Source organism: Humulus lupulus, chromosome 5, assembly GCF_963169125.1.
Source record: "Humulus lupulus chromosome 5, drHumLupu1.1, whole genome shotgun sequence".
Lineage (NCBI taxonomy): Eukaryota > Viridiplantae > Streptophyta > Magnoliopsida > Rosales > Cannabaceae > Humulus > Humulus lupulus.
Genome location: NC_084797.1, coordinates 157,086,896 through 157,109,481, shown reverse-complemented (window position 1 = coordinate 157,109,481; position 22,586 = coordinate 157,086,896). Strand labels below are relative to the sequence as shown.

General features: G+C 34.8%; 1 protein-coding gene across 1 annotated transcript; it reads right to left on the bottom strand.

Annotated features, from left to right (window-relative positions):
• Positions 1–19,517: 19,517 nt before the first annotated feature.
• LOC133779608 (uncharacterized) lies at positions 19,518–20,150 on the bottom strand. The gene has a single exon (XM_062219550.1). It carries the CDS (start codon positions 20,148–20,150, stop codon positions 19,518–19,520), a length of 633 nt encoding a protein of 210 aa, XP_062075534.1.
• Positions 20,151–22,586: the final 2,436 nt, after the last annotated feature.

The following is a 22,586-nucleotide window of genomic DNA, read 5'->3' as shown; positions in this document are numbered from 1 at the left end:
TTTGAAAATTTTACATAATGAATTTTTCAAAACTTTAAAATTCTTCACATTTTTAGTTTATTGAAAAAATTGACTAAAAAATAATTTGTAATAATGATTTTTTTTTTTAAATTAAAAAAATACGAAAATTTTAATATCCTATAACCTTCAATGTAAATTTATAAGCCTAATAGGTGATATATAAGAAGTTTGGATATTTTTCGAAAAAAAAAACCTACCATTCAATTTCAAATTTTACAATGGGAGAAAAAGATGATAATTTGTTTGTTAAAATAAAGAAAAAAAACAATTGAGAATCTTAAATGAAACACTTTAAAATATCTTGAGCTTTCTCATCAAACACTTGCTAAAGAATTATTCTTCTGGGTTTTTACTAAACAAGTTTTTCAAGAGAAATATAATATTCTCATCTTTTTGAATTTCCAATCCTACATAACAAATAAAAATAAGTTGGATTTTTTTTTTTGAAAAAAAAAACTCTGGTAGTGAATTTCAAAATATGAGATTGGAGAAATAGATGATAATTTGTAAATGATCAAAAATCTTACAAGAAACACTATGAAAAATCTAGAGCTTTTTCATCAAACACTTTTTTTTTTAAATGTTCTTGTGGGTTTTTACTAAACAAGTTTTTCAAGAGAAATAAGATTTAGTCATCTTTTTTAATTTCAAATCCTACATGAAAAATAAAAATAAGTTGTAATTTTTTTGAAAAAAAAGCTCTTGTAGTGTATTTCAAAATATGAAAGTTGAGAAATAGATGATAATTTTTTTGTAAAAATAAAGAAAGCACAAAAATGATTGAAAATCTTAGAAGAAACACTATGAAAAATCTAGCGCTTTTTCATCAAACACTTTCAAAAAAATATTCTTTTGGGTTTTTACTAAACATGTTTTTCAAGAAAAGTAATATTTACTCGTCTATGTGAATTTCAAATCCTACATAACAAAACAAAAAATAAGTTGGAATATTTTTTAAAGAAATTGAAACTCTACTAGTGATTTTCGAAAATGGCATAAACTTTGAAATCTTATTTGAAAACACTTTAAAAAATTGGAGCTTCTTCAATAAACAAGTTTGATGAGTGAATTTTGTATAAAAATATATATAATATATAAATTTCGAAAAAGGCACAATTAATTAGTCAAATAATTGTAGTTGGGAAGATAATAGTCAATAATGCATAAGTAATGAATCTAGAACGAACATAGAATGAACAAGGAATGGAAGGAATGGAGAGATGAAATCTTGGAATGAATCTTAAACAATATATTTTTTTAATTATTTAATAAAATTAAAATGTGACCGCCATGTTAGCAGATAGCCCATTATCAAGTTTGAAAAAGCCAAAGATAACATTAATCAACATCTTTAAATGTGGATCATTAGATCTTATTCCAATGACTATTAATTGACAACCCGTCCATGAGGAAAAAACTCAAACACGAGTGAACTCATATATATATGTATTTATTTATTTATTTGATTTGATTTTTGTTTTATTAATTTGTAAATTAAATAAATAAAAATATTGTAAAATATTAGGGTATAATAATTTGTGAAATTAAATTTTTTTATATGAAATGTTAAATTAAATTTAAAATTGTATTTTGTTTTTTCAAGAAAAAGTTAGATTTTTGTGAGTAAATTATATAAAAAAAAATGTGTTTGCTAGTGAGTCGTGGAGTTACATTTATTTTATTTTGGGTGATTAAATATTTAAATTAAAAAGAAATTTAATTTGGTGAATAATATGAATAGGTAAATAATAAAAATAAGTTTGTATTAGTATATGAAATTAATTGAAACTAATTTATTTTTGGTAATGTAAAACACCCTATTCTACTATCTTTGCAAATGATGACTACTTGATAAATTATTTAGAAAATACCATAATCCAAGAAAGGGTTCAGTGGGGCCTTATCTCATGCAATATGAGTCAATTTGTTAAAATAAAAACATAATGTCTTTCATGCAATTTAAAAATAAAATGTTAAAGTCTCACTGATAACATAATTAAACAGGATAACTCATAAAAATGTTCTTAGGCGTTTCTATATCATTTTCTGTTCATCAGAGCCCCACAACATACACACTAAAATCAAGGAACGCCTCACATCACGATGCGTGCCAATGAGAAAACCTATTACCTACCTGGAAGGGAAAATATGTGGGTGAGCTAAAAACACAGTAAAGAAGTACAAACAAGAAACAACAATTCACATAAGCATAATATAAAACTATCATCATCATACATAAGCTTAATATAGCATATCATAATCATATCATAATCTCATATACTTTATCTGAAAATTCAAGTTCACAAATAAAGCAAACAATTCTATGAGATAACCAGTAAAGCATAAACCACTAAATCCTCCTCTATGAGATATTCAGAAGCTCTGTTCCTAGAATAACCTCGGCATGTCTGCCCTATGAGTTACGTCATACCTTAGTAACTCATTTGTCGTGTCATGTTCAGCACGCTAACAACCTCTGCTTTTCATACAACATACAAGCACACATACAAGTAGCTCATCTCATAACATTACATATCATACAATCATCATAAACTCAAAAAAAAGTTCTAGCTAACATCCTTACCTCAAGTCCAAATAAAACCAAACACACCCTACAAACATACCCCACGTGTGCATGGGCAATGCACATGTGGAACAAGTTGTATATCAATTCATCCATACAATAATCTCACATAAACTCATAAAGAATAATATCATTTATACTAAGGAAATCTCAATAGTTTCAAAACAAGGATCATGCACTTGATCAATTATCGTACATTTGAACGTAAACATCAGCTTGCATGTAACATGCATACGTGGGAGGATTCTTAAATTTTTCTTGAAGTTGGTAATTCTACTTGTTTATTTTATCGTCACTTCCTTAAAAAATTGAGCAAGAATTAGTTTACCAAATTATTAATGTTACCATATTACCGCATTAGATCTTAGGGTTTCATTTTAGATTTTGTATCACAAAATTTATTTTATTTTTTGACTAGCCTTTTAGTTAAATTTGCACCAAAATAATAAAATCTCATTTATTATTCAAAAAGTGACCACATTTCTCTACTTCCCATAAAATAATTAATTTTAACAAAATTAATTAATTCAACAAATATTCTTATACTTTTAGCAAAGTTAATTCAATAATTAATAATAAAAAATATATTAACCTTGCCAAGAAAATAAGACCTCAAGGCCACCACAATTTTACATTAAGTCACAATTATATAAAAGTTGAAAAATATTTAACTATGTTCCCATTTAATAAATAAATTCTTTGATCATCCCTTTAAAAAATAATTGTACTTAATTCTTTTGTAAATAAATTCTGTATAATTATGTATGAGAAAATATCAATTTAAAGTATGGAAAAATCGTATTTTTCATGTATAAAATTTAAGGAATAAATTATAAAAATATTTATTTGATATCTTTTAATTAAAAGAGATTTTCCATAAAACAAAGAAAAATTAGCAAGCATATAATCACACAATTTTTTTTTTAAAAAAAATACTCATAATCCTTTTTAACAATTTCTACAAATGAACCTAACATGTTTCTATACTTGAACAAATTCAAGAACATATTTTATGTAATGACCCTCCAAAACATACAAGAAAAATCATGCAGAAATTTAAAACTTTTTACTTTTAACTCATTTTACTAAAAATCCATTTTTTTTTTAAAAAAAACTTTTAAAAGATCGTGTGCGCACACTTTTAGTTAAGTAAACAAAAATACAATTACTCTTCCACAGAGTTATAACAAAACAAATGTCATAAAAGAAAGAACAAGCTCCCAGCATTTCTTTTCAAAATGGGTTCCATCAAAAAGCTCCTCAGGTCGGGCCACATGTACATATCCACAAGCAGACTCCAGCGCTCACTCCTCCACTTTGCTTTTGCACTTACCTACAACATGAAACAACTAGGTAAGCGAAAACACTTAGTAGGAATGGCCTTGCACACAAATATACTAAATCAATTAACGGGTTGCCCTAAGGTAGTTATCACTACCGATCATTAGAGTATTGGATAAATCCCAACCCTATCATACAATTCTTAAACAATAGCCAAATAAGAATCAAATACTTTGATTGTACCTAGCAAACAACATTACACATATCATGATAACCTGCACTCAGAAAAGCCTAGAACATTCAAGATATATAACACATATCATAACTAATCAATGAATCAACAACAAGGGATCCGGGCCTAAACCCAGTTCTAGCATTTGTGTCCTAGCTCCAACCCGGACTATATTACCATTGTCCAGGCCTCAACTCGGACTATATTTTTACCATGTCCTCGCTCCAACCTGGACCATATTACAATTTCCCTGGCTCCAACCCAGACTATATTACCATTGTCATGACTTCAACCCGGATTATATAATTACGATGTCCTGGCTCCAACTCGGACTATTTTACGTTAGGGTTCTGGTTCCAACCCAAACCTACTTACCATTTAGTCGCAGAATGCCAAAGCATTGCAAGAGTAGGTATTAAGCATACCCTGGTCTTAATGACACAAACAATATTAGTGTAATCTACTACTACAAGCACACACTAGTATATTCATCTTGTAGCAAAGAAAGAGAAATGCTAACTTTCTTGGAGTCCTTAGCTCCCAGTTGGATCTTAACACCGCTATTTGTTTTCCCTTTAGCGGTTACTGTAATTGATATAGTGTACTCAAATTAAACTATGTCATACTCTTATAGAAAATATTATATTATAGCTACATGAAATAACGTTCTCTTAGAGACTCTATACTATAGCTTCTTATACACCTTATAGTGCATAAGGCTGGATTTTGTTTTAGTCTTTACAGTAACATGAGAAAATCGACCTCACCGCACACGCTCTCCGTGCGTGCATCTTAATATTAATTAACTAGAGAACTCTCTTATTGGATAACTCATAATTTGGTTTTTGGAAAAAGTAGTTCTACTCAACTCCTATCTTAGAAAAATTCCAACATATCGTCCTCTCACGAAAGTTTATCGTTTTCTATCATTTACCAAAATACCACTTTTTGACCCTTTACAAATAATATATGACAATGTTATCCCGTTCTCTTAAAGATTCTACAAAAACCCAAATCTCATTCTTACCATTTTTATCCATAACCTAGGATCTCTTTTTACATTATTTTTTAAAAGAATAACAATTGGACCCTTAACTTAAAAGTGGTAAAAATCAATGTTTAAATTAACTCAAGCTGAATTGGGATTGGTTAAGTCTCCAAATCCTTAGTTATCTATACAAAGGATTATTTCTTCTCATTTCCAAAACTTTACTTCCACAATTTAATTTAAGGGGTAAAATCTCATTTTTAAACTTTTTCCCTAAGTTGAGTTTTGGGAAAAAAAAAACCCTTAAACTATCGTTCACGTTGTGGATAAACTTATACATGATCTTTATTTATTTTCATGTAGATCTAATATTAAAAAAAAAAATGAGATAACCTATAACATGTTTCTAAAATTGAATTCAAAGAGAAACAATGATAAGAATACTTACAACATACACAGCGGAATGAATGAGTCCTTCCTTCAGTTTCTCTAACCTTTGTATCATTTCTATCGCAGAGTATTATCAAGAAACTGAACCGATCTTCTATTATCTTCACAGTCTTCCAAAGTATCCTTAGAATCACCTAGACTAGAGTGGGAAATTCTCAACACATGAGATAGATACAGAGAGAAGAAGAGAAAATAACAAAGAAGCATAGAAACGGACTTGTGTTTAGAGAGAATCTAAATACTATTAGAAAATCTGACTTGTGACTTATGAACTTATTTTTTCATCTCTCACTTAGCACTCCTTTTATAGACTCAATTAGGCCATTTAATTTAATTAAAAAATCAATAAAATAATAGCCAATTTGAAGCCCTAGGTCGAAATTATCATGGGCTTTAGGCCTGTGAAATTTCCGATTTGATTATAAGCCCATTGGACTTAAAATCAAGGCATGTATTATTTTCTATTGATTTAATTATTTAAATCATTTATCAAATTAATTATTTATAATTTGAACCTTGATTTAAACTTATTTATTAATTTAGATACCAATTTATCTTAATTAATAAATATGCCATAATTTCTCTTGTCTTCTCTAAATTACATAACTCTGTGAAACTATCCAAAATTGACCTGGTCAACTTTGATAATTCTAATTGATAATTAAATCAATTAATTAAGACTATCTAGATGAGTTTATCCAAGGTACAATGGGGACCATGGGCCCATGAAATCAAGCTCCAATAAGTTATCATAAATCTAACAAATAAATTTACTAACTTATTAATTCCTCGTGACTCCACTAAAGACTCGGAATTGCACTCTTGAATTCATAGAACGCTCTATAACAAATATATATACGCTATTAATTATCCATTGTTACAACCATAATTGTCACTCAATCCTCTATAGATGGTCTACAATGAGATGGGACTAAAAGACCGTTTTACCCCTCATTGTATTTTATCTTTAAAACACTTAGTTCCTTGTAAATGATATTTTAGTAAACTAATTTAATAAATGAAATGAGATCTCTATCATTTAACACCTTGAACCAAACTAAAAGGAAACCATCGTTTCACTTCTTCATCAGAAGCTATAGATGTTCACATCTATGATTAACACTCCCACTCAATTATACTACCGAGTTCTCAAGATGTAAGTATGGGCTAGTCCATAGGGTAAGCTGGTAATGAACAAGTTAAAGAACTCAAATAATACAATCAATTAGAATACTAACCATTCAGAATTGAGATTGATTTTACCTATGGTCAACATACTTGGTTCGAAACTTACACTTGCCTAGTGTGCTCTTGAGTTTTCTTCCTTCCTTCAATGGAGAGTAAGAGCTCTTGCTCCTTGGAGAGAAAAATTGCAGAAAATGGAGAGGGAAGAGGGAGAGCTTCGGTTTTGGGGAGAAGAGGAGAGAGCTATTTTTTTTGTTTTCTTGAGGAAAAAAAAATTAAAAAGATGATTGGATGTGTAAGAGGAATGATTGGAGGGTTAGCCAATGCGTGATGGAGCCTCTTACTCTTCCTAGGATAGGTGTCATAGACACTTGAGTATACTAGGGCATAGCCTAGCTGCGCCTCACAATGCCTCTCCTCCCTTAGAAATTACTAAAATGCCCTTGCCCCTTTTAACTCACTTCTAATGCACTCAAGGGCCCTTTGGTAATGTCACTCTCTAAATTTAACCAAATTTTTACCCTATAGTTTTTAAATATCTCCAAGATAAAATAAAATAAATGTGACCAAAAATAGATTTTGTCACATAACACATAATTTTGGTAACTTACTCAAATTGACCAAAATGCCATTGGAGGATCGGGCAAGAATTTCTCATTCTTAAGCCTAGTTGATTGAGATTCAAACCTCAATCAATTTTTCTTAAACTTATTGGCTCGATTATAAAGTCCTAGTGCTAGAAAAAATTAATATTTTTTTTCCATAGTATTTCCTATTTACTTAATCCGATATTTTTACCCGATTAGGGTTTTTGACCCGCTCCACGACCAAAAGTCTCAATTTCTAAAAAAAAAAAACTGCAATTACCACACCATGACTAGCATTCAAACATCACAACTTCTTGTAACATAAAATGTTCCCCTAACATAATACATAATACAAGGAATTAAAATACCCGAACTAGTGTTTACTCGGTGCCCTAAACGCGAAGCGTTACAATACCTACAATTTATACAATTTTCATCCTCGAAACTTGTAGAGTCCAAGAACTTTACTTAGCTAAGATAGATAATAGTATGATAGTATTTATAGCATTATCTTTGTTACTATGGATTTTTGGTTCAGACCGGGAATTATTTGGACACTCATAGTAGTACTTATAGAATTTCTAAGTTTAACCTATAGTTTAAGAATATTAAGTATAACCTAAGGTTTGATTATATGACTGATATTAAGGATAATATTTGTTATATTATAAGGTTTAGATATCAACCAATAGGATTTTAAGCACATGTTATGAATGGTGATTAAGGATTAAGTATTTTTGAGGATTAAATTTAATATGGAGTAAAGTTTGAATGATATAGGGTCAGTCAGCAGCTTTGAATACGTTGAGGGCTTAGTCAAGGCTGTTTACCCCATTCAAACTTAGCTAAAATTGTGTAATTTCGTGTTTAAATATTCAGCGTATGCCGATATATCGCAGCTATAGGGGGCGATATATCGCAGCACGTAGATACGGAAAACACGAATCGATGCACGGTCGCCTCGGGAACAGTGGTCCAGGCGATATATCGCCTATAGGGGGCGATATATCGCCTCCACCAGCATGTTTTCAAATACTTTTGAATTCTTTTCCTTTCAGCCATTCAAACTCCTCCATAAGTCCAGCATCTTTTGAACGAGTCTTCAGCCTCTGCTGAACAATTATTCAAATGATTTTCATCTAAAAAGCCATTATTTTTATTCAAGTAAAATCAAGATACTTTCATTCCCAAACTCTATAAATAGGACCTAGTACCCAGCCATTATTCACCTTTTGCTCTAAGTTCAGAAGCTGCTAGTGTTAAGTGAGTGTGAGAGTGTGAACACCTGGTTTGGGAAATCATAAGCTTAAACATCATAAGCTTATCAAACACTTTGGGAAGTGAGGTTCTTTAGTATTTCGGTTGTGGTTAGATTGATCTTGCAAATCTTTGAGGTAAACCTGAAACTCTACTTCATTTATTTCATGTTATTTCCTTTCTCAAAACCTTCTACTCAGTCCCCTAACCTCATTCTTATTTTGGTTAGGGAATCCAAGTTCTTAAGCATATAAGTCGGTAAGTATGTTTTTATGGTTTAGTCTTTCCATCCCTGTCATTTCATCTCCTTTCTTCTTTAGACTCACTCTTTCTAATGGTTATTAGGAGTGTTCCAAAAAGTCCCAACTCAGTCCACATATCCCGGTAACTTTGGTAAGGGAAATAGGCTAGAATCAATATGTTATGTGCTTATGTTATCTATATGTTTTATGTTATTAAAAGTGTTATGATATGTATATGTGTATGTTTGTAGGCTTGGGCATATGACCCATATGACTAACAAGACCCCAAAAGGGTTATGGGCATATGACCTACTTAGCTAGTAGGACCCCACTAATCCCATGGGCATATGCTTGTTTAGTCTATGGGACCCCAAGTAATAATGGCCATTATAATAAGTGAATTATGTGTTATGATATGTCTTTACGTTTATTATGAAATCTATGTTTATGACTATGTGTTAGATTTTCCTTGCTGGGCATTAGGCTCATTCCTTTCTGTTTTATGTGCAGGAAATAAGTTTTAGAGGCGGTAAGATTCGTGACGCTTAGAGGATGTGTATCGATGGTGAATGGAGTCAAGGAGCCGAGCGTTATTTGATTCGAGGATGTAGTCTTGTTTATGTTTTTATGGTTTTAAATGTATTTTCCGCATTTTCTATGTAACTCTTTTTTACTTTAAGTTATTTTTGTTTTAAAGACAATGGGTACCCATATCCTACTTATTTTTATGAAAGTAATCTATGTTTCTACAAGTTTATAATAATTTATGGTATTTCCGTAAAAATGTAAGTTTTATGTATAGATTCGTTAATGGTCCAAATAGTCTAGATTAGTGGGTCGTTACAAAACTTAGAACAACTGTGGGTATAACTCTCTGATCTGGTCTTTGGGTTCCCATGTTGCTTCATCTACCCTGTGGTAACACCACTGCACCTTTATCAAAGGTATTGTTTTGTTCCTTAACACCTTGCCTTTCCGATCCAGAATCGCAATTGATTTTTCCTCAAAGCTTAGCTGAGGATCTATGCTAAGTTCATCGTAACTTAGCACATGAGTGGGGTCATTCACGTACTTCCGTAATGTTGACACATGGAATACATCTTGAAATCTAGAGAGCACAGGTGGAAGGGTAAGTCAGTAAGCCGCCTTTCAAATGCGTTCTAGAACCTCAAATAGTCCTATGTACCTAGGGTTCAACTTGCCCTTTTTCCTCGAACCTCATAACTCCTCTCTGGGGTGCTTTTTTTAATAGTATCTTGTCCCCAACTTCAAATTCTAATGGTCTCCGACGACGATCAACATATTTGTGTTGTCAATCTATAGAGGTCTGCATCCTTTGACAGATTGACCTAATGTCTTCCGTAGCTTGGTCAACCTCTTCTGATCCCAAGAATTTCCTCTCACCGGTCTCATGCCAGTGGATTGGGGATTGGCACTTTCTTCTATATAGTGCCTCATACGGAGCCATTTTTATCGAGTCATGATAGCTATTATTGTAGGAAAACTCAATTAATGGAAGTTTTACCCTTCGCGAACCTTGAATATCTAGCACGCAAGCTCTCAACATATCTTCCAAGGTTTGAATTGTTCGTTCGCTCTTGCCATCCGTCTGTGGATGGAAGGTAGTACTAAACTTGAGATCCCATTTTCATTTTTCTCCAAAATGCGGAGGTAAATCACCCATCATGATTGGACACTATAGAGATGGGAACCCCATGTAATCACACTATTTAAACATTGTACAAGTCTGCCAACTTATCTGCATTGTTTGTTGTCTTAAAGGGTAAGAAATGAGCGGTTTTTGTCAATCTATCCATGATAAAGCAAATAGAATCGTGCCCCTTTAGAGTATGTGGTAACCCGATAACAAAGTCCATGGTGACCATTTCCCATTTCCACTCAGGGATCTCCAGTGGCTGCAATAACCCTGCGGATCGCTGATGTTCCGCCTTGGTTTATTGACACGTCAAACAATGTGCCATGTATTTTGCTACATCTCTCTTCATTCCTACCCGCCAAAAGTATCTTTTGAGATCCTGATACATCTTAGTGGGTCTCGGATGCATAGCGTATGGAGTATTATGAACCTCATAAAATATTCGGCTCTTGATCTCCTCATCATCGAACACGCATACTCTGCCCTTGAAACCCAACATTCCATCCTTGGAGATGTGAAACCCTTGTCGCATGTCTTTCATAGTCGCATGCACCAGTCGTTGGATCCACGGATCTGTGAGTTGTCCCCCTTGGATTGCTTCCATGATTGTGGATTCCAAGGATAACTTTGCGAATCTTCCCACTGCTATCTCCAAATCCAATTTGGATATATCAGTTTGTATTTCTTTGGGTATTTCTTTCACTGAAATTACATAAGCCATTGGCTGCCTGCTCAACGCGTTAGCTACTTTATTAGCCTTCAATGCAACACAACCGAAATTACATGTGTCGCAAAGGATCCCATAGAGATAGTGTCTCCAGATCTTCAATACGAACACTACCGCTACTAACTCCAAGTCGTGAGTTGGATAGTTTTTCTCGTAATTTTTCAGTTGTCGGGAGGCATATGTGATCACCTTCTCGTGTTGCATCAATACTGCTTCGAGTCCCTGTCCTGATGCATCACTGTAAATGGCATAACCCTTTGTGCCTTTTGTGATACTGAACATTGGAGCAGTTGTTAATCTTACTTTTAACTCTTGAAAACTCTGTTCATACTTCTCTGTCTGCTCAAACTTGATGTTCTTTTGGGTTAGTGCGATCATAGGGGTAACTTTTTGGAGAAACCCTCCACAAAGTGCCTGTAATACCCTGCCAGACCCAAGAAATTGCAGACCTCTTGAGCATTCTTTGGGGCTTTCCATTGTTTCATTGCCCTGATTTTGGCTGGATCAACTGAAATCCCATTTCCTGACACCACGTGTCCTAGAAAACTCACTTGTATCAACCAGAATTCACACATGGAGTACTTCGTGTACAACTTTTTCTCACGCAATCACTGTAAGATTAGTTCCAGGTGTTGAGCGTGTTATTCCTGGTTTCGTGAGTATACGAGTACATCGTCTATAATCATGATCATGAATTTTTCTAGATACTCACTCAGTACCCTATGCATAAGATTCATGAATGTCGCGGGCGCATTGGTGAGTCCAAAGGACATCACCACGAACTCATAGGGGCCATACCAAGTTCAGAATGCAGTCTTTGGAATATTCGATTCCTTGACCTTCAACTGGTGGTATCTGGTGTTATATTATTTTATAATATAATGTAATATTATATTATATTATAATATAATGTTTACATTAAATAAATGTGACAAACTGTGTCACATATTGTAACATATAATAGAGAGTTACAATATTTAGATATATGGGATATATCCAAATAATATAACATATTTGGTGTTACAAATTTGTAACTTCCAAATATTACCCTTTGTTGTGTAAAATTGTTGTTACACAATATTGAGATGAATTTCATAAAGCCATATGTGATATGGCTGTTAGAGATATGATTTTAACCCCAATAATGTGTTTTGGGAGTTACAAAATCATTTGGGAGGGTTTGGAACCGTTTGGAAAAACAACACAATTTTAAGTGCTGAAATTGGTCGGTGGCCGCGGCCACAGGCCAAAAACTGACCAATTTTCAGTTTTTTCAATCATTGTTGAATGGCTCAAAAAACATAAATAACTCCCAAATCTCTTTTTTAATTCCATATTAATCCAATTAAACATTGGTAACAGCCATGGGGGTTGGTGGAATTTAAAATTCAAAGGGTGTCTCTAAACTCTATAAATAGGAGCCTATAGCTCACTTGAAAGACACAACATTTCTATCCATTAGAGCACTTGGCTAGAAACACCTTGAGGCTTGATAATTCCATAAAGCTTTTCCAATATCTGAGAGAGATCCCTTAGTGCTTGAGTTAGGGGGAAATAAGCTTTTGGACAAAGGTTTTAAACCTTGTTCAAGTTGGTGATCCCCAATCCTCTTCACTTAGGTTGTGTAAGTGAGAGTTTCTTGTATTTCAGTTCTTCTTTCTATTGTATTGTTTTCTTCTTATTGTCTTGTTCTTTTTCTTGTATTTCTTATTCAAGAGTTGTAATCTATTATTTTCCTTTGTTTCAAACACTTTACTTTATTTGTAACATTTTTGCTTAGAGTTGTATTTTACTATTCTCTTCTTCTACATCATCTTCTTCATTTCCTTTGTTTTATTTGTATTTTCAGTTATAGAGTTGTAACACTTTATTTAATCAATCCTTGTCTATTGTAATATTTTGCAAAGTTGTAATATTTTCTTACCATTTCCATTGAGGCAATTTATATTTTCCTAACATTCAAAAGCTTATCCCTTTTTGTTTCAATGGAAGGGGAGACAATCAAGATCATGAACCAAGACCTAGTGAGATTGGATAGGTTTGATGGATCCAATTTTACTAGGTGGCAAGACAAGGTGATGTTTCTTCTAACCACTCTCAAAATCACCTGCATCCTTGAGTCTTCCTTGGCACCTCTAGCCGAGCCATCCGACAAAGACACTCCTGAGGAGGTGGAGAAGAGAAGGAAGAGGGAGGAGGACAATCTCCTTTGTAGGGGTCATATCCTCAATGCCCTATCCGATAGGCTCTATGACCTATACACCGAGACCAAATTGGCCAAGGAGATATGGGATGCACTTGAGAAAAAGTTTTAAGGCGGAAGAGGAAGGTACCAAAAAGTTTTTGATATCTCAATACTTCGATTTCAAATTTTTTGGTGATAAACCTATTCTTCCTCAAATTCATGAATTGCAAATTATTGTTAATAAATTGAAAGTGTTAAAGATTGAGCTTCCCGAGGCCTTTCAAGTTGGTGCTATAGTGGCTAAATTACCACCAACTTGGAAGAGCTATAGGAAAAGAATCCTTCATAAAAATGAGGATTATTCTTTGGAGGAGATCCAAAAGCATAGAGGAAACGATATGTAGAGATAAACTTATGGAGGGGTCTAATGGAGAGACTTCCAAAGCAAATGTGGTGTCACAACCAAAACATCCCAAAAACAAAGGGAAAAAGGGTAATGAGAAACCTTTGGGTCCAAAAATCAACCCAAACAAGTTTAAGGGCGAGAAAGGTCCTTGCTTTGTGTGTGGGAAAAAGGGTCACTATGCTAGAAAGTGTAGGCATAGAAAAGACCAACAAGGACCTAAGGTGAACGCAACTCAAGAGGAAAACATAGTTGCCACCCTTAGTGAGGTGAATGCGGTCCAAGGCAAGGTGAAAGGGTGGTGGTATGATACATGTGCCACTGTCCATCTCACCTATGACAAATCATTGTTCAAGACCTTTGAAGTGTCAAAGGGCATCCATGAGATACAAATGGGCAATGAGGGCAAAATCAAGGTACTTGGCAAAGGTACCATTGAAGTCTATTTCACCTCCGGCAAGAAAATTACATTAGTGAATGTACTTTATGTTCCCGAAATGAGTAGAAACTTGGTAAGTGGTGATTTGCTTGGCAAGCCCGGCATTAAAGCCGTTTTTGAGTCTGGTAAACTTATACTTACCAAATCAAATGTATTCTTGGGAAAAGGGTACTCTTGTGAGGGAATGGTTAAACTGTGCACCAATGATGTAACTTTCAATGTTACCAATAAAAATGCTAATTCCGCCTATATTGTTGAGTATGATTCTTTATTTTTGTGGCATCTTAGACTACCGCATATAGGTTTTTCTACCATGAAAAGAGTAGTAAAATGTGGTATGATTGCATGCAATATTAAAAACTATGGTAAATGTGAAACATGTGTTAAGGCTAAAATGATTAAGAAACCATTTCCTAGTATAGAAAGATCATCTAATTTACTAGATTTAATCCATAGTGATCTTTGTGAATTAAATGGTGTTTTAACTAGAGGTGGTAAAAGTTATTTTCTTACTTTTATAGATGATTTTAGTAGATATACCTATGTGTTTCTTTTAAAGCCTAAAGATGAAACTTTTGATGCTTTTAAATTGTATAAATTAGAAGTTGAAAATCAACTAAATAAAAATATTAAGGTGCTAACAAGTGATAGAAGAGGAGAGTACTTCTCTAATGAATTCAATATTTGTTGTGAAGAAAATGGTATAATTCATGAGTGCACTGCACCTTATACACCACAACACAATGGTGTTGCTGAAAGGAAAAATAGGACTTATCTAGAGATGATAAATTCTATGTTGGTGTTTTCTAAGTTGAACTTCAACTTATGGGGTGAAGCGATTTAACCGCTTGTCACATTCTTAATCGAATACCGATGAAGAAAAATGAGATATCTCCATATGAGTTATGGAAAGGAAGAAAACCCAACATAGGGTTCTTCAAAGTGTGGGGGTGTCTTGCATATTGCAAGAAAAATGAACCTAATAGAACAAAGTTAGGTTCAAGAGCCATAAAGTGTGCTTTTGTTGGTTATGCCAACAATAGTAAAGCTTATAGGCTATTAGACTTAGAGTCTAATATTATGATTTTATCTAGAGAAGTTGAATTCTTTGAGAATATGTTATGTGACAACAATTCTCAAACTTCTACATCCAAAATTGATTCTCAAGAGGAGAATTCTCAAAATGATGTAAAGCAACCCTTTGAACCTAGAAGAAGTCAAAGGCTTAAAAATCATAAAAGTCTAGTAGTGGATGAGATAGATTCTCAACGAACTTCATTCTACATGGTAGAAGGAAATAGAGAGGAAGTCATTAGGAAAATTCCTATTGTACTTCTCGTTGAGGATGATCCTAACACTTATAGAGAAGCTATCCAATCGAGAGATAGTGCATTTTGGAAAGAAGCCATCAATGATAAGATGGATTCCATTCTTTCCAATAACTCTTTGGAATTGGTGGACCTCCCACCGGGGTCTAAGCCAATTGGGTGTAAGTGGGTATTTAGGAGAAAATACCACACTGACGGCACCATCCAAACCTTTAAAGCTAGATTAGTAGCTAAAGGGTTTAGGCAAAAAGAGGGTATCGATTATTTCGATACCTATGCGCCTGTTGCAAGAACAACTTCTATAAGAATTTTTTTCGCTTTAGCTTCTATACACAACTTTTATGTTCATCAAATGGATGTCAAAACGACATTCCTTAATGGTGACCTCAATGAGGAGGTCCATATGGAACAACCCGAAGGGTTTGTCCTACTAAAATATGAACATAAAGTTTGTAGACTTGTAAAATCCTTATATGGATTGAAACAAGCTCCTAAGCAATGGCATGAGAAATTTGATCAAGCCATCATGTCTAATGGGTTTAGACATAACAATGGAGACAAGTGTTTGTATTCCAAAACTTGTAAGGGACATGTGATCATTTTTTTCTTATATGTGGATGACATGCTAATTCTAAGTAATAGCATGAAAGGGATAGAAGAAACGAAGAGGTTTCTATCATCAACCTTCAAGATGAAAGATCTTGGAGAAGTTGATACCATACTCGGTATCAAAGTAAAGAAACATAGTGGGGGTTTTGCAATAAGGCAAGCCCACTATGTTGAGAAAGTATTGAACAAATTTAACCATCTCAAGGTTAAAGATGCCAATACTCCATTCGATCATAGTGTAAAACTAAAGAAGAATGAAGGAAGAGCGGTGGCTCAATTGGAGTACGCTAGTGCTATAGGGAGTCTAATGTACGCTGCCCAGTGTACTAGACCTGATATAGCATTTGCGGTAAGTAAACTTAGTAGGTTTACAAGTAATCCAAGTGTGGATCACTGGAAGGCAATTGGAAGAGTCCTAGGTTATCTCAAGAAAACCAAAGGACTAAGCCTTCACTACTCCAAATTTCCTTCGATATTAGAAGGATATATAGATGCAAGGTTGATATCCAATCTTGGGGACAACTTGTCCACAACTGGTTGGGTATTTACACTTGGTGGAGGTGCAATTTATTGGGGCTCCAAGAAACAAACCTTTATATCTCATTCTACTATGGAAGCAGAGTTCATAGCTCTAGCTGCTACCGGCAAAGAGGCTGAATGGTTAAGGGATCTGTTGATAGAGATTCCCCTAATCAAAGAGAGTGTATCTACTATATCGATACATTGTGATAGCCAAGCAACATTGGCTAGAGCATACAGCAGAGTGTATAATGGGAAGTCTAGACACATTAGTCTAAGACATGGATATGTAAGAGAATTGATTCAAAGAGGAGTCATCTCAATATCCTATGTGAGAACAAGTGAAAATCTAGCGAATCCTTTCACTAAGCCACTAACGAGGGATTTAGTGGCTGCATCATCTCGAGGGATGGGACTTAAACTCCCTAAAGAGATTCACGATTGATGGTAACCTATCTTAACACTAATTATTCAACTAGTGTTAGGTTCAATAGGTAACAACAAGTCAATCAAGTGAATATTAGTTGTACTCAAAACAAGTGCCATCTGAGATATTGAGTACTTGTGTGTTACCAAGTGGAGGGTTAAAACCGAAAGGTTTTTTAATAGAATTTAGACTTGTAAAGACAAGTATTTTTGGTAATGAAATACTGTAAGAATTCTACCTATATGGACCTAGGGGTGGTGCCGCCTCTCATGAGAATTGGGAATATTCTCAAGAACGTCCATGAATGGAAAGTGCACATAGCCATTAACGGTTCAAAGTGAGACATAGAGGTCTCAAGTGAACATCGCAAAGGTGTGTGTGTTATCACCGATTTGTCATCATGAAAAAGATGGTTCAATGCCTAGTGCAACCTAATTTTCGACAAATTTTGTGATAATTACACTATAGTAAAGTTCAAGTTGAAAAACACTTTGCTTTATGCACTAATGCAATGACTCCTATAAGAGAGAGTTCTTATTTAATCAAGTGGGGGATATGTTATATTTCAAAATATAATGATTGATTAAATAAGTGTTACAATAGATAACTATGTAATCTAGTGGGGGAATGTTATATTATTTTATAATATAATGTAATATTATATTATATTATATTATAATATAATGTTTACATTAAATAAATGTGACAAAGTGTGTCACATATTGTAACATATAATAGAGAGTTACAATATTTAGATATATGAGATATATCCAAATAATGTAACATATTTGGTGTTACAAATTTGTAACTTCAAAATATTACCCTTTATTGTGTAAAATTGTTGTAACACAATATTGAGATGAATTTCATAAAGCCATATGTGATATGGCTGTTAGAGATATGATTTTAACCCCAATAATGTGTTTTGGGAGTTACAAAATCATTTGGGAGGGTTTGGAACCGTTTGGAAAAACAACACAATTTTAAGTGCTGAAATTGGTCGGTGGCCGCGGCCACAGGCCAAAAACTGACCAATTTTCAGTTTTTTCAATCATTGTTGAATGGCTCAAAAAACATAAATAACTCCCAAATCTCTTTTTTAATTCCATATTAATCCAATTAAACATTGGTAACAGCCATGGGGGTTGGTGGAATTTAAAATTCAAAGGGTGTCTCTAAACTCTATAAATAGGAGCCTATAGCTCACTTGAAAGACACAACATTTCTATCCATTAGAGCACTTGGCTAGAAACACCTTGAGGCTTGATAATTCCATAAAGCTTTTCCAATATCTGAGAGAGATCCCTTAGTGCTTGAGTTAGGGGGAAATAAGCTTTTGGACAAAGGTTTTAAACCTTGTTCAAGTTGGTGATCCCCAACCCTCTTCACTTAGGTTGTGTAAGTGAGAGTTTCTTGTATTTCAGTTCTTCTTTCTATTGTATTGTTTTCTTCTTATTGTCTTGTTCTTTTTACTTGTATTTCTTGTTCAAGAGTTGTAATCTTTTCTTTTCCTTTGTTTCAAACACTTAACTTTATTTGTAACCTTTTTGCTTAGAGTTGTATTTTCCTATTCTCTTCTTCTTCATCATCTTCTTCATTTCCTTTGTTTTATTTGTATTTTCAGTTATAGAGTTGTAACACTTTATTTAATCAATCCTTGTCTATTGTAATATTTTGCATAGAGTTGTAATATTTTCTTACCATTTCCATTAAGGCAATTTATATTTTCCTAACATCTGGATCTCAAGTCAATCTTCGAGAACAGCGATGTTCCCTACAGTTGATCGAATAGATCATCAATTTGGGGCAATGGGTATTGGTTCTTTATCAATACTTTGCTGAGTTCGCGATAGTCTATACACATTCTCATGGTGCCATCTTTCTTTTTCACGAATAGTACCAGGGCTTCCCAAGGAGAATGACTTGGTCGTATAAATCCATTATCCAGGTATTCTTGTAATTGCGGTTGCACATTTTTTAAGCTCAGACGGTGCCATCCGGTATGGTGCCTGGAATCAACTCGATCTCGAACTCGACTTCTCAGTCCGGTGGTAGCCTTGGAAGATCCTCAGGAATCATTTTTGAGAATTTTCACACCACTGCTACCTCAATTGGTTGTACCTTAGGCTCCTTATCCTTGTCTATTACGTTCACCAGGTAGCCAATACATCCATCGCCTTGTAATTTCCTAGCCTTCCTGGTGGAGATTATAGTGAAATTCTTCTCGCAGGTTATGCCTTGGAACACGAACGGTTCTTCCCCAGGTGGGTTAAAAGTTAACTTTCTTCATTTGCAATTTACCACTGGCCCGTGTTTGGTTAGCCAATCCATACCAAAAATAACATCATACTCATGTAAATCTAACACTAGCAAATCCACGGTCAACTCCCGACCTTCTACCCAAACTGGTACAACTCTAACCCCTTCATGAATTTGCGTACCCAGTTGGCTTTAGTGAGTACCGAATCTGGAGCAAATTTTGAGAGTTGGTAAAACTTGCACACGTACTCCTGTACGCTAGATGACCCTTGGACTAGGTTAGCAAACTCAATCACCTTCCGATCTATCACCGTCTGGTTGTAGTACTTAGCATTGAACAAGACCATAAATTCAGGCCATTCCATTCGTTCCACGTCACCTCCTTTCCTAGCAATATCCCACCAGATGCTGGTGTCCATCCTTAACATATACACCGCACATATTACTTTTTCCCTTTTAGTAGCCACCACAAAGTCAAAGATTCTCTCCAGCACGCTGACCCATTCTTCTGTCATCAGGGGGTCTGAAGTCCCTTCAAACACAGGTGGGTTTCGCCTGCTAAATCGTTTCGAGATTGGTTTTGACTTTTCTGTTCTAGATGCATTAGCTGGTGGGTTTGCTTCCACCAGTGGGTCTTCTTGCATCAGGAATTCTTGTTGTTCGAAAACGTCTTCCCAAGGTGTTGGGGGTGCAGGGTTGTGTGGCGCTTGTGAATATCTTTGAATCAATGCCTCAAACATCTGAGCGTTCGTCGCATTTTTCTCATGCATAGTCCTTCTTAGATCCTCTATCTGAGTTGCCAAATTTGGTGCTCGCTATGTTCTTTGTCCGCAGCCTCTCCCTTGGTGTCAATCCCTTCCTCTGCCTCTTGGTCAATGGCCGCTCTCTCGCCTGGGTATGGTGGATTAACAACTCGCCCTCCCCTAGCTCGAATGTTAGGCACCATCGCGAGTCATCATACAACGATGTATAGTAGGGAAGAGTACTAACCTAGCATTAAATGAGCATACAAGTTTCGTGCGCACAAGGAAAAAGGAAAGAAAATCATAACGATTCAACTCAAAACAGGTAGTCATAACATTCAAGGTGATAACCTAGCATTACAAAATGATCATGACAAATCATGCCATAAAATTTTAGTTAGGAGAATGATAAATACAAAAGAGAACCCTAGCTACATGTCAGATTTTTGCATACGCCTGCTATAACTATACAAAATTCCTACAACCTAGTAGGTTCGCCAAGTCTTTACCAAAGAGTATCAACAAGACCTTCACCGCATAACCTAATCTAGGCTATCCAATTGCATATCCAACTCTAGGTCTGTATACTCATCTGGTTGCTCGGGATCCCCCTTTGGATTGCCCTCATCGTCACCCACTAGGTCCACTACTAGCTCGGCCATCTCCTCCACCACCTTGCCATCTGCTACAGTTTCCTCCATGGGCTAGGGTGGTTCATAGGTGCAATGTCTGGTGCGGGAGTTGCTACTGCCATCTGCTCCTCTCTATACCTCTCCTGCCATCGGGACATGCGGAAGTGCGGACTGAACGTGAGTTTGATAGATGCCTAGAGCACTATCCAGGAGACGGTGGTTGGGTCCTTATAGCGATACTAGAAACAGTGAAATGCCTCATCTCTCAGGTATAGGCTAGCCAGCCTCACCTGGTAGGCAGGTTGAATCTCCATATCGCAAAGGATTATATTGATCGTGTACGTCCATTCCCGTACCTCAGACGAAGAGTCATGTTCCCCAATGAACACATGCGGGAATGCGCTATGGATGGCCTAGTGAAAGCGGAGTCTCTGCGTGAGAGGATACCCGAAGAGTGGATCCTCTAGGACCAGATAAACTATCTCTGGAAAATCTTCCATCGTACCTACAATTTATAGAATTGACGTAAACAAAAGAAAGCAAAGGAAACAGATATGAAAAGATAGTACTTACAATGAGTGTCGATCTGTCTTACAGAATGTACATGTGGACCGATTTTTTGAGAATTTATGTTTTGGGGACTAGAACCCATATGATAACTAAGAAATTATTTTGGGCTTGTTAAATGTTATACAATTATGACATTGTAATTTTCTTTTAAGTATGCGCATACTTTCGGACTTTTGCATGTTTTGAAAAGTTTTTTTTTTTATATATTTTCGGTTACTTTATTTTAGAAAATAGTTATGTTTTTCGCAAATTATGTTAAGAGATTTTATGGGACGTTACACTTAGTAATTCTAGAATTATATTTAGACAGTATTCTCTTGTAGTCCACTGATATAATCAATATATGTAGTTCTGTCCTCCATTTATTTGTTTGCAAATTAGAGCTGATCAAGAATTATCGTTTTACCCTTCTAATTACCTCTTGTTCCTTAAGTACCATAATTCACCAGTGAATAATTAATCTATAATCATATTATAGATTTGAGCTCAATAACTATTTAGTCCCAGAATTAACCCTTAAGGGAACCAATATTTGATCCATTAGGAAATCATGGATTCCAATATTGTAGAACCATGTTCCCAGCCATTCATGATATTGAATCTCTAAACCAAAAGTCATTAGACTCATTACATTAAGATACCTTAATGAATGAATCAGTGTTGAGATTGGTTAAATATAATGGTTAAGATGTTTACACGTTGAAGTACAAAACACTACGATTTTCACTCAAAGACAAGTGAAAACATGAGATTGTGTAGAAGGCATCTAAAAATGACTTTTATGTATCTAAAGTGATACAACAAGGTATCCAAACATTCCCAAAAAAATTTGGTAGCATTTGGAGCAATTTTAGGATCATTGGAGGGGTCCAAAGTCAGAGGGGGTGGCAATGTGTCGCCCCCTAAGTGGCGTAGTGTAACGACCCAAAATCACATATAAGGCTTGAGGGCCTTGATTAGCGTGCCGGGAGGGCATAATTGGTATATGTGTGATTTAATGGTTTAAATGCGTGATTATGTGGCATGCATGATTAATATGATTATATGACTATGTGACATGCATGTTTGTGAGTATTAGATATGCATGTGAGCCCTTTATAGCTTATAAGGGCATGTTTGTAATTTAGGCCTGTTGAGGGCATAAATGCGATTATATGTGATAAATTGTAGAGACCACATTATTATGTGGATACATTTGCAATTTATGGCTCAAGACGGTCCTAGTGAGCGGATTGACAAAATAGTCACAGCGGGGGTTAAT

Bases quoted from the DNA above. Each gene is read 5' to 3' on its own strand.
- LOC133779608 (XM_062219550.1), bottom strand. From the start codon at position 20,150: ATGCATGAGAAAAATGCGACGAACGCTCAGATGTTTGAGGCATTGATT.